Below are 12,894 nucleotides of genomic sequence, written 5' to 3'. Positions count from 1 at the left end.
ATGTGAAAAACTTTTATGATCAATAGAAAAAGATTTTCTGTTAATATTTTTTTCTTCTCCTTTATTCTTGTGAAAGTAAGACATTCTTTCCATAGTACTTATCAATGGCACTTCTACTTTAACAATCTCTTATTTAAAAAGAATAGTATACTTTGCATTATTTATTATCAGACTTTTTTATTCTCTTGAATTCATCAAGATTATTCTATCTCTTCTTCTTATAACATAGACAAGTTTAATAGAAAGAATTCGAAAGAGAGTATTGATATCTTATGCATATATGCAAATAGACTCATACACTTTACTTGTTATTGTACTAATCCAATCTTACGATTTACAGCCTTGCAAACATTTGAAAATTTGAAAAAGCACAGCACCGATTAGTCTAGTTTTACACACGTATATACTTTCGTATTATATACGTATATAATTTCTTATTGTTATATGTATCAAATACATATATAAAAAAAGGACTCGGAAGATTTTAAAAAATATGATCAATGTCATAAGTTAGCTTCAAATGAAATAGGAAATGTTTCTAGATTTTCCAAATCAAGGAGAACAGCTGTTCGAGTTTTTGAAAAATTTGGAATACAGACTAATCTCACTACGTGTCCTTCATCTGTAATAAATATTAAATACAATTGAAATGGTTTATTCATTTGTTTTTATATAATTTAATGTAATTTAAATATAATCTTACCACATATTACTTTTGTTTCATATTTCTCCATATTACCAACAAAGTATATGTCTAAGCATTCTTTTATAATGAAGGGATCATTTTGAAAATATGGATAAGACGGTAATGAATTAGAGCCTGTAGGTGCGTAATGTCGCCAATATAATGTATTCTCTAACCATTCTAAAGGAGTATTGTTTAGAATATTATCAACTTTCATAATATCTTGAATCGGTTGTCCACTAGATCCAGCTATAATACGAGATCCGATAGAACCAACCCAAGGATTAGTAGCGCAATGAAAACTCTTATATCTGTAAATTATAGAATTTGTCATTTTTGTTGCAATTTTATCTAATAGATTTAATATTATACCTTATTGTTTGGGGTAACAAACAAGGATGTAATGGTTGTTGAGGCAACATATGACATGTAGGATCGAATTCACCAGGCATTAATGTTACACAACAACATTTTACGATAGGTTTAAGAAATTCATCAAGTCTATGAGTGGCCACCTTAGTTTCCTTAGTTAATATTTCATTATACTTTTTTTGCTTAGAATAACTTATATGATTAAATTTTTCGATGAAACCTCTTATGCTATTTCCTAAATGATCATAGATATATTTATCAATTTCAATCATACAAATAAATATTAATTGATATAAATGATAGTAATTAGAAGTACCAGCTATAATAACATGTGCAATACGTGCAGCTTCTTTTTGTATACACGAAGTTCCAGCCATTCCTATAATCCATTCGGATAAGAGAGTCAATCCAAATGGGTCTACATTATTTGCCAAAGATAATCCGGAAACTAATAATGTCATTGTATTTTTTTGTAATGATATAGAAGATGTAGGAGGTGTTGGAAAATATCCTGGAAAACACCAATCCTCTACCTAAAATAGGATTAGTTTATTTAAACAGAAAAAAAGAATTGAAAAAAGTCTTAATATATACTTGCAATACCCAAAATGTTCCGTTCTTTTGTCGACGACCAAGCAATGCGGAAACAATACCAGTTACAATACTTTGTACATTCATATGATTACCAGTTAGTTTGATTCTTAATGCTTCATCTTCCAAAAATAAGATATCCTTAAATGATTCATAATTAGATTGCAATGGTTGTGGACAAACTTGTAATTCTGTTGCAAGCATTTGTAAAGCAGATCTTTTCAGTTCTTCATGCTTATAAAGAGTTCCTGTGATTACACAGAGTTTATTTTCTTCAAATTCAACAAGATCTGAGATATTTATTATTTTGTGTGTAGCTAAAATAAAATAATAAAGATCAATATTTCAATATTTTTTATAAATATTTATTGATGTCTCTCTTGCATTCATATATTTTAATTAATTATTTTCCATTGATGTCTTTATTGGTTAACACAAGAGAATCGGCAAAAAATAAGTTTTATGTTGATATAAAAACTATACAAGAAAATTTTATAATGACGAGGAAAATGTTTTTTTCTGTGTCTTTTTGAAATACGTATTTTTCGTAAAACATAATATTTTATCTTTCCTTTTCATTGATTTTATTAAAATTAACCTACATTATATATATATATTGTCGAATCCATTAAGTAACATTTATCTGCAGTTATGGATTAATTTGAAATACTTTACCCCATTTTATTTTTGCCTTTAGTATTACATTATCTCTTAATGCATTTAATCTTGTGAGATATATGCTTGAGTATTGGCACTGAACATTTTTCGGAGGTAATAGAAACCTTTTAAAATCATTAAGTGGTATATTTTCTCGAATAAAAACACACATAGTATTATCCTCCATGAATAAAAGTAAAACTATGTTTACGCATAGAAAAATATTATACTCTTATTCTATAGAGATTTAAAAAAATGTTTTATCTGAAACGAGATATAAATTATTTTCTTATTTATTTGATATTTGTATGAATATTTTTATTTTCTTCGAAGAAATCATAGTCATAATCGATGAATAATAATTATTTACATTTATCCCTAATTATTATTAACAAAACAAATAAAATATAATTTATAATTTGTATACGATTAATGCTCTGCATAATGAAATATTTATGGACCAATACGGTTTAAGAATTCCATATCTATATTAAAAAGATGAATGTAACTTCTTGATCAAATTAAAAATTTATTCTTACAAAATTATATAATTTATAAGAATTACGAATATAAATTAAAATATAAAAATGTAGTAAATTATAATAATAGATTTTAATTAATTTGTCATTTTTTATATGAGTATAATCAATTATTAATCAAAACGGAAATACTATTTAATAACACAACGATTGATTGGTAACATTTCCGGAAAATATACTTCTTCCGAATGGACTCCATTCGCTTGCTTTGTTACGGTATCTAGTTATTTTGTAGCTTTTCCACCAATAAGAAAAATACGTTTAGTACAGATTACGTAAAGTAATAGTGGGTAAAGAAACCGGCTGTTTAGCCAATGAGAGCCATAGGAAACTTTCTCTCTTTCCGAGGGTCAATCGTCGCAAATGTTAAGTATCTTGTTCTTTCCATCTTATTTTTCTCGTATGCTTGGTTGTAATATCCTTAATTTGTTGTTAATATCTAATTAAAAGCGAAAGAAAAGTATTATTCAAATTATATTAAAAAATAATCGTAAGTCATGGCTACAAGTTTAAGACTACTGCGGCTTAATTTGCCGCTTATGTTTAATTCTACGTTAAGAAATACTGTAGGCGGTAAGTAGTGCTACAATAACCTCAAACTTTATATCGCGTGCAATTTACTAATATAAATTAAATATAATATTATATCATTTTTTAACTAAAACATTTTCTAATAATGAAGTATATAATTATAGTTTCAAAATTAAATTTTGACATTATTTTAGGAACTTTTTCATTCGGAGTAAAGCGTTTTATTTTTACAAATAAAACAATTGGCATGAACAATTATGAATATGTAAGAACACAAGTACATCAACAATTTATAAATGTAGAAGATTCATTTCGTAAAAAAATGAAAGAAATTGTTGAAGATGAAAACAGTGTAGTTTTTACAGAAGATTTAAAAGCTATGTCTCATTTAGTAACTAGTACTCCTGACGATATAGATTTATTTGTTAAAATGATATATAAATTCAATTCTCAAAGCAGTGACCTAAGGTTTGGTAATTACTCATTTGGTCCTGTAGTAATGAGAGCTTTTAACTATGTGGGCAAACCAGATATAGCATTATCTACATTTCTCGATCCAAAGCTAGCTTCATTTTATGATCAAAGCACGACTTATTCAGTTTTAATAACATTATTGTATAACAATAAGATGTATAATGAAGTACGTCAAGTATATGACATATTTAAGTCTAGATGTGTTGATTTACAAAATGTTCCAAGAATTCCAGTTATTGTTACCGCTGCCGCTTGTTATCAAGAGGTTTGTTCATGTTTTTGTATATGGTTTATTTAAAACTAAATTACAAAAATTTAATCATTTAAAATTTTTCTATTTTCAGAATACTCCAGAATCATTCAATTATTTATTGAACGTTTGGAAAGAATTAAGTCAACATAACTTCCCACCACTCCGTAGATTTATAACACTCTTAGGGGGCCTAGCATTAAAACAAAATTCTCCACAAATAACTTTAGAATTAATGTCGTTAATAAGAACACGTTACATCGATAACAGATGTTTGAAAATTCTTGCATTCTGTAAACTTAATAGGTTAAATGATGTTGCCTATATATTGAAAAGTTCACTCGAAGGAACTTACGCTATTAAAGAAACCTATTTTACAGATGTTGTATGCATATATTAATTAAATTATTTGTAATTATATTTACTTCTACATATAGTATAAAAATGTTAATCGAAATAATCTTAAATTTTAGATTGAAGAGGTTGAAAAACATTTGGATGATAAAGACGAAGAACTTAAATCGATAATAATAAAATTAATTTCTCTTATGAAAGCACAAGGACATATAGAAGAGACGGTAATTATACAAAACCAAAACACTAAATATATTAAATGTAAGATAAGTAATATACTTTTCTTTTTACAGACATTGGAATCTCATATACTTTGTCCAATTGAATATTTGTACTCAAAACGTTCTAAAAATCAGATTATGGATCGTGGTAACGAAAACAAAAATGAATTATTTAGATCACCACAACGTAAAAGGATAATTGGCTTAAAGGACCTTATTTAATTATAAATATCTTTTTCCAATTCATTGTAATGTATCTATCTATGTATTTAGGATATAATTATAATTAGATGATCCCATCTTTAAAGTTATAACAAGTTCACCATATTTTATCCATTGTGTTTAATTATCATTATACCAATAGTACATAATATCTTTTTATAATTTACTGGGTATTTCAGAGGAAAGTTTTGTAAGAGCACATGTTATAACTTTTAAAAGATTAAACGTAGATACAAATTAATTCGATTTTTCTTATTTTATATAAACATATATATTATAATTTGCACTCTGATTAGCAGAGGCCTTGGATAACGATGTACTTTGCTAACGAATTTTGATTATATGAACATGTATTTGATTTAAAAATCGGAATTTTCTGATCGCACTTGCAATTAGCCATGCGCGGGAAGACATTTCAAATATTATTTCTTTTCTTGTAGTATATTGGGCTGTTTTATTAAAATTTATGGTTATAAATAGATTTCATGGTGAAAATAAGCGTTTAAGCATTTATTTTTTTGAGTTGGTTTATGTAGACAGTAAATCAATTACAAATATAATAAATAAATAATATTTAACATATTTTCATGACATTTTAAAAGAGTTTTATTTGTATTTATAATATGTACTATAGTTTTGGGGAAGAGCCGGAACAAATTAATTGATTTTGAATTGAAAAAAGGAAATCACGCTTTTGGTAAAGACGGTTTTGATTAACGAGGATATTTTTGGAATGCATACTTTTTTGTTTATTAGTTCGACATTTTAATCAAATAGGTGGCGTTAAATCATTTTAAGATTACGTATCTAATGTATAGTGACAGATAAAATAAAAATGGCTGAAAATGGGTTGGGATCTGAAATTGGATCTCAAGAATATCTTGCAACAGATGCTATTAATTTAGATTTTATCGAGGTAAACAACAGGAGTAATTAATTTATATTTTATAATATATTTTTAATCCATGAGAAGGATTTTTAAGTTGTATAAAAAATAGGTTATATTATATTAAACACGATTGAAGGTTAATTGTATTTACAGTGTTGGATTACTTGTTATATTATTTTAAATTATTCTTATGTATATTTATTTGTCATATCAAAGTAATTTTGTATTTATACTTTATATAAGTAAATTTTTATATATTTTTAATTAGTAACGTTAATTAATATTGAAACCTAGATTTCATTAATATACAAATTAATCCTGCATTCAAATTATATTTCAGTTAGATCATGCAGAATATGCTATACCAACTGTGGAAGAATTACCCTCCTTAGAAAGTATACTGACAGAACCTGATTGTACGTCATTGTCAGGAACAGATGATGATCTTGGAGCTGCATCGATTGAGAAATTAGGTAGTAGTGAGACAACCAGTGTTGGTAGTCATTTATCTTTGAATTCACTCAATAAATCTTCTAAAGCTTCACAACATCCACCATCAGGAGCTATTTTAAGACATATGATATTAAAGGGTATTTCTGCACAAATTGTATCAGCTAGTGTAAGCATTAAACAAAAATCTTCTTTAGTACTTAAAACATATATTAAATACGAGTCTAATGTTAGTAAAAATATTATTCAGGAAAGGGTCAATGCTGGATTAGCAAGTGCAGTTACCGCTGGTGGGAATATGTTAGTAATTGGTACTAGTCATGGTTTAATATTAAGCTTTGATTCATCTCAAACATTACGATGGTGTGATCAAGAAGCCAGACATCAAGGATCTGTCTCTGCATTGTGCTTTAATCATGATGGAAGTAGAATATTGGCTGGTTTTGCTAGAGGTCTTATTTTAATGATCGATAGTAGTGATGGAAAAGTTTTAAGAACGCTTACCGAAGTTCATCCACTTGATACTGCTGTATTACATGTTAAAGTAAATATTTTTTATTTATCAAATTAATTCTGTATAACCCTAGATATAATTATTATAATTAATTTATATCTTTATATTAGTTTACAGATTCTCCAAAAGTTGCACTTTGCAGTGACAGTGGTGGATCTGTATTTGAATTAAATTTTACAAGAGTTATGGGAGTTCGAGGCTGTGATAGTAGATGCTTATTTAGTGGTTCTAGGGGTGAAGTGTGTACTTTGGAACCTTTATTACTAAATAATTTACCTTCTCATCCATTGAAAAATTATACACTAGTAGCAATGGCCACACTATCCAAGGTTTGTTGTTTTTAGTATTTCTTTTTTTTTCTTGTTAGATATAAATTGAATTTATTATATAAGATGAAGTTTTTTAGGTGATTGTTGTTTGCATAAGACCCAGAATGAGAGTTCTTCTTACACACTCACTATCAGGTGCAGCAATTGCACCGCCACAACTTTCTTGGCAGTTGGTTGTAATACAAGCAGCTGATGCATCTCGAGTAGTTGATCCAGTATTGGCTCTTGCAAGGGATGACATAGTACATTTTTACCAAGTACTACTATTTTATATGATCAACTATTTTATATTTATTTCTTTGATCCAATATTTCATATTTAAAATTATTACCAAGGTATCTACTGAGGCTGGTACCAGAGTGAAGTTATCTCCTCTTCGCAGAATGTCATTTCCACACACTATAAGCAATTTACGATGGCTAAATCCAAGATCTTTAGTTGTATTAGATACTCAAGAAAGATTACATTTATTAGATGTAAGAACACAAGATAGCTTAGAAACGTTAGATATGAGTCGTGTTTGTATTTCATATGCTTCCAGTCATTTCAAAGGATTATGTACAGGTGGTAATGTTTCTAAGGTATGAATTGTTTTATTGACAATTATCTAAAAACAATATTAGAATAATTGTTATTTTTTTGCTGTACAATATAATTATTTTTGATAGGCAATGGCATTAGCTGGGGAAAGAGCTTGCTATAATACTGTTATAACATTTGGAAATCAACTTTTGTTATTAGGTACGAAAAGCTTACATGCAGTATGCATAAGAACATGGACAGAACGATTGCAGCACTTAACAATGCAGGTATATCTAATAAAAAATGTTTAAAAAGTGCTTGTTAAAAAATAACATTTTTTCTAGGATCGTTTTCCAGAAGCTTTAGCCTTAGGACTTTCCTTTTATCAAGATAAAGGCAAAGCTGTCGTTGGGCTTAGAGGTTCGAAACAACGACGCAAACAAATAGTTCGAGATACAGTTTGTCAGATTTTGATTCAATATATGGAACAATTGAATCATTCCTCTATGACTGATAATATAGAATTTGATATAGTCAATATTTGCGTGGATTACTGTATACAATTAGAAAATACAGAATTGTTATTTGGAAGATTATGGGACTTAGTATCTGAAATCGAAGGGCTCAAATCAAGTTATTTGTGTGCCCTGGAAAGTCCATTACTGAATGGAAGTCTTCATCCAAGATTACCACCTTTAATAGTTCAACAATTATTTAACTTGTATGATCAAGAAGGAAAAGTGGATTCACTTCAGACAATTGCCGTTTTATTAAATATAGATTGTTTAGATATACATCAGGTAAATTTATATATTCTCTAATCAATTAAATTTTATACTCTTTAACATTATCATTGCAGATAACAACCATTTGTCGTCGAAGAAGCTTGTGGGAAGCTCTTATACATCTTCAAACAGCAGCTTTAAGTGATTTTACAGCACCTATACACCAGCTTGTGCCTATCCTTCAAAATGCATTGACAAATACCAAAGAATCATTATCTCGAGATATTTTGCAACTTGGTAATGCACTTTTGGTTTATGCTAGTTGTTGCCTTGCGGGACGTGGTTTCCCTAGAGATACACTTCCTGAGGTTATGTCACAGAGGGCAAAAACAGATATATTGAGAGCACTTCTCTCTCAACATTCCAGTCTAGCAAGTGATGCAGAGAGGCAATATCCTTATTTGAGAACACTACTTCGCTTTGATGCAAAAGGTTTTTTAGATGTAATCGCCATTGCCTTTCAAGAACCAGAATTTACCTCAGAAATGGGTCTTAGACAACGACAAAGACTCATAGATATTTTATTGAGTATTGTTCTACCTAGTACACCTCTTACTCCAATGAATTCAGACTATATCACTGATGAACAAAGGACTTTAGTTCTAATATTTATAGTAAATGAAACAGCAGGAGATAAGATTAATTTGGAACCAAATATTTTAATTAGAATAGTAGAAGTATTATGTGATTCCTCGTCTGTTGTTACATCTAGGGATCTTAAATCTGAAAAAGAGAATGCAGTGTTAGGACTATTAAACTCCAAGAAATTGCGCAACATATCAGATACTACTTTACTGAATTTTGCACAGAAAGCTAACTTGTAAGTAAAAATGTATAGTTTAGTTATTAATAACCGTTTAAATATATTCAAATATGTTTAAGATTTTAATTAACATAAAAATATTGTTAAATCAAGATATAGCATTCGAGAAGTTCTTTTTTCTCTCTTGTAAATATCTGAAAAATGATTATGTTTATTTATAACAGTTATCTAATGATATGCTAGCATTATATGTATTAATTTGTACCGCAGCATGTAATGTTGCAGTATGCGAGTCGCAGAGTTGCTGTATACTGCCAGAGAAGATTGGGTAGCAGTTTGCAAGTGCATGATACTTGATCCTATTAGGCATTGTGATATCTGGCCTTGGTTGGAGCGACTTCCTACGACTTCACTATATCCAGTCCTATTAACTAGTGCTTCAGCTCTGGTGGCAATAAATGTTACACAATTTGCTCTTATTATTGCCAGTCGAATGCAAAATAAAATTCCTGAAATTTTAAAAAAATTTGATGGTACCCTAAGTCTAGAATATGCTCTCTTAGGAGCTCTATATCAACTCAGTCAATATAAAGAAGAAGAAACTACCCCAGAATTGTCAACTGAACTTTTGGAAAAATATTTAGCATTAATGTGTAAGGTAGAACCAGAAAATGTAAGTGTGATTATATATAAACAACAACAACAACCATGTCAGATGATTATTTTCAATTATTTTGTTCATATACAGGTAGTCAATCATATAAATGGACCACATGGTTGTAGATTAGATGAGGCATTAAAAATAGTCAAACAATCCAATCATATAGATGCTGAAGCAGTAATGCTTGAAAAATTGGGAAATTATCAAGAAGCTTTCGATCTTTTGCTAAATCAATTCAAAAGTCAATTAAACATGGTATTTATTACAAAACTATCTAGTAAATATTATGTTTATCATAAATAGTCACACACAATAACATTAGGTCTTTTTTATATGGATAACAAATTTCTTTTTCTTAGTATTGCCAAAATAAATTTTTTGAGAAAGAGGCTATTATTACTGCAATGCAATTAGCAGGAATGTGCAGAAGATCCGCTGGAACCTTGAGTTGGATGCCACTTGTAGAAGTTGTATTGAAAACTCATTCAGACAGCGTCAATGAAAATGGTATTTAAAGTAGTTTTTTCCATTTTTTTGGGGGTTTGTTTTCTTACTATCGATAATTTTTGTATTATTTAACAATATAAAACATAATAAGTAATAAATTGCAGTCGAAAAATTGAGTGGAAAACTATTAAAAATTATTTTGGAATCACTTAGCGGTACAACAGCTCTATCAACTGTACTAGAACAAATTTTAAAACATCCATTATCAAAGAGTGGAACAATAGGTGACATACGTCAATTGCTCGCAGGAGTACTCACGCATTCTCAGTATGAACAAACTCTGGTTGAAACTACTGCACGATTGGTCAGCTTAGAACTCCATAAAGCATTAAAAAAATCTCTTAGGTATTAATATTAATACCATTAACTACATTAAATATCAATAAAGATAAGATTATTTATTATTAAACAATTTATTATTTATGCAGAGATGCAGGGAAAGCTTGTGCAAGCATTTCCCTTATTTGTCCTATATGTAGACAAATTTTATGCCAAAGTACGAATTATGTAGCAATTTTTGAATGTGGACATGGATATCATTTAGACTGTTTGGGAGAGCCCAGATCTTGTTATAAATGTTTAAATGCCAAAGGATGGGCACCTGTTGTTACTAATATTATACGTACTAGTAATTCGCATCTGGTATGTTATAGCATTTATTAGATTTTCTTTATAATTAATATTTAAAACTACCAATTTTCTTCTCATCATTTGTTAGCTATCTCAATCATTATATATATATATTGATTTTTTCTTCTATAAATGTTTTTCTTTGGTCTTCTAGGAAAGGAAACAAATATTGCCACCAGAATTTATGCGTACTAAAAACTTTTCTTTAAGTCTAGCACCACCAACTTCTATTCCTGATCTTGAAGGCATTTTTTAATATAAATATTAAACACACGCGAGAATTTCATGTACATAAGGATCGTTTTATTTGATGGTAAACAAACTTTAGCATATAATTAATTTGATACATTATGTCCCGTCTTTCTATTTTCACTCTCATCTTTAGAAGTATTCATTAAAATGAATTATTATATTTTACGAAATATAATATTAAGTTTAAATTATTATTAATGTCTATTTTTGAGATGAAAACTATAACAATACAGTTTCTTTACATTTTAAAGTATTTACAGTTATTATCATGCATTATTACTGATATACTAGTTTTCATATGTTTATAAATTGTAAACTATTAAATTGCATATATTCTTCGTAATATCTATAAGACATACACACTTTTATTTAGAAAAAAAAGGCTATTGGCTTATTAAGCTGTATATTTAATATGTTGCCAAATATATAATCTTAAAGAAGAGTTGAAAAATTTTTATTCCTCATTCTAATATAACGATCTTATTGTTAATATGTTTTATGTTTAAAAAATTCGTTATCCAATTTTTAACTGATTCAATAATATTTAAAATTGCCAAAATTATGTAACACTTTTAAACAATTTAATTGTAGATAGAACTGGTACATTGACTTTTCGTTTATTACTTTTTATTATAAAAACTGGCTTTTTTGTTATATTTTCTGCTAATACATAATATGGGTTTATAATTTCATTACCCATAAGTTCACCAGTCAATAGTTTGGATACGAATGAAAAAGCATTAAGATCTGAGGAAATTAATTGACTTTTTGGTAATAATGCAGTACTTGATACAAATTTGTCAATTGTTGATTCTAATTTCAGAATGTATGGGACCATTTTTGACATAATTAAGTACTGTTGCATCTGAAATTGATAAATGTACATACATTCATCGTAATCATATACGCAATTAGAAAACAATTCAATAATTTTTTGCATACTCAACCTTATTTTCATATTTTTCAAGATTGTTTAATAATACTACTATTTCATTAAGCAAGTTATATCCTATTAATACATCATTTGAATTATATTTTGTTTCATTAGTCTGTAATTTATTCTTTACTATAACGACTTCTTTTTTAATTATGCCAAGAAGAGAAGATAGTGCAATATTCGGCAGAGTATGGCTTATGACTTGAATTTTAGAATATTGTTTGTAAATCTATATTGTAAAAGAACATCACACAAATAATACTTATATTACAAATTAAGAAAGTAATTAAATATGAATTAATTTACCTGTTGAGTTATGATTGTCCACAAATGAAAAATATTATTTGCAAATTTTTTAATCTCATCATTAACTGAGCAATGTATTTCTGCCAAGCTCCACAACGAATTGAGCTTATCGGTCAAATTGCTTCTTATTTTATTAAACCATTCGAGTTTAGTTTCTAATTCATATTCTAATCGTATTCCATAATCAGCCTCGTTTCTGAGAATTGTTACCTATATTAAATATATCTATTTATTGTAATTTATTTCATAAATAAATTTCATGTAAAAACTTATCTCAATGAAATTATGTTAAACTGTTACTACAATAAGAGTAATGTTTTACTATTTTTGTTTAATTCTTTATTATTTTATATCTTAATGTATATTTCGCTTAGAAATACTTACATTTTTGTGAAGAATCTTTAAAAATATATTGATTGAAGTTTCAACAATAATTATTTGAGATCCCACCAT

General features: G+C 28.0%; 4 protein-coding genes across 5 annotated transcripts; 2 read left to right on the top strand and 2 right to left on the bottom strand.

Moving 5' to 3' along the window:
- Positions 1 to 33: 33 nt before the first annotated feature.
- LOC106792550 (DNA polymerase delta subunit 2-like) lies at positions 34 to 2,568 on the bottom strand. Of its 2 annotated transcripts, none has more exons than XM_014759018.1 (6): positions 2,324 to 2,568; positions 1,652 to 1,965; positions 1,374 to 1,590; positions 1,058 to 1,292; positions 704 to 996; positions 34 to 622 (listed from the first exon to the last, which is right to left on the bottom strand). In XM_014759018.1, the coding sequence occupies exons 1-6, from the start codon at positions 2,490 to 2,492 to the stop codon at positions 504 to 506; spliced, it is 1,347 nt and encodes a 448-aa protein (XP_014614504.1). In that variant the 5' UTR covers positions 2,493 to 2,568; the 3' UTR covers positions 34 to 503. The 2 variants fall into 2 exon arrangements, with proteins under 2 accessions (XP_014614504.1, XP_014614505.1); XM_014759019.1 differs by having other exon boundaries at positions 1,661 to 1,965.
- A 480-nt stretch (positions 2,569 to 3,048) lies between these two features.
- LOC106792549 (pentatricopeptide repeat-containing protein 2, mitochondrial-like) lies at positions 3,049 to 5,138 on the top strand. The gene is made up of 5 exons (XM_014759017.1): positions 3,049 to 3,417; positions 3,570 to 4,114; positions 4,194 to 4,484; positions 4,573 to 4,677; positions 4,747 to 5,138. Exons 1-5 carry the CDS (start codon positions 3,342 to 3,344, stop codon positions 4,894 to 4,896), a joined length of 1,167 nt encoding a protein of 388 aa, XP_014614503.1. The 5' UTR covers positions 3,049 to 3,341; the 3' UTR covers positions 4,897 to 5,138.
- A 563-nt stretch (positions 5,139 to 5,701) lies between these two features.
- LOC106792539 (vacuolar protein sorting-associated protein 8 homolog) lies at positions 5,702 to 11,632 on the top strand. Its single transcript, XM_014758998.1, has 15 exons — positions 5,702 to 5,812; positions 6,126 to 6,404; positions 6,486 to 6,779; positions 6,860 to 7,078; positions 7,156 to 7,335; positions 7,414 to 7,659; positions 7,747 to 7,887; positions 7,945 to 8,400; positions 8,460 to 9,205; positions 9,434 to 9,821; positions 9,897 to 10,064; positions 10,169 to 10,316; positions 10,421 to 10,661; positions 10,745 to 10,958; positions 11,101 to 11,632. Exons 1-15 carry the CDS (start codon positions 5,732 to 5,734, stop codon positions 11,200 to 11,202), a joined length of 3,903 nt encoding a protein of 1,300 aa, XP_014614484.1. The 5' UTR covers positions 5,702 to 5,731; the 3' UTR covers positions 11,203 to 11,632.
- On the bottom strand, positions 11,228 to 12,894 carry LOC106792538. Its single transcript, XM_014758997.1, has 4 exons — positions 12,826 to 12,894; positions 12,442 to 12,651; positions 12,146 to 12,364; positions 11,228 to 12,063 (listed from the first exon to the last, which is right to left on the bottom strand). Exons 1-4 carry the CDS (start codon positions 12,892 to 12,894, stop codon positions 11,758 to 11,760), a joined length of 804 nt encoding a protein of 267 aa, XP_014614483.1. The 3' UTR covers positions 11,228 to 11,757.

The sequence above is a fragment of the Polistes canadensis genome, unplaced genomic scaffold, assembly GCF_001313835.1.
Source record: "Polistes canadensis isolate GaletaPanama2010 unplaced genomic scaffold, ASM131383v1 scaffold_467, whole genome shotgun sequence".
NCBI classification, from domain to species: domain Eukaryota; kingdom Metazoa; phylum Arthropoda; class Insecta; order Hymenoptera; family Vespidae; genus Polistes; species Polistes canadensis.
The sequence above is the reverse complement of the archived record's forward strand: the minus strand, read 5'-3'. Positions and strand labels throughout refer to the sequence as shown.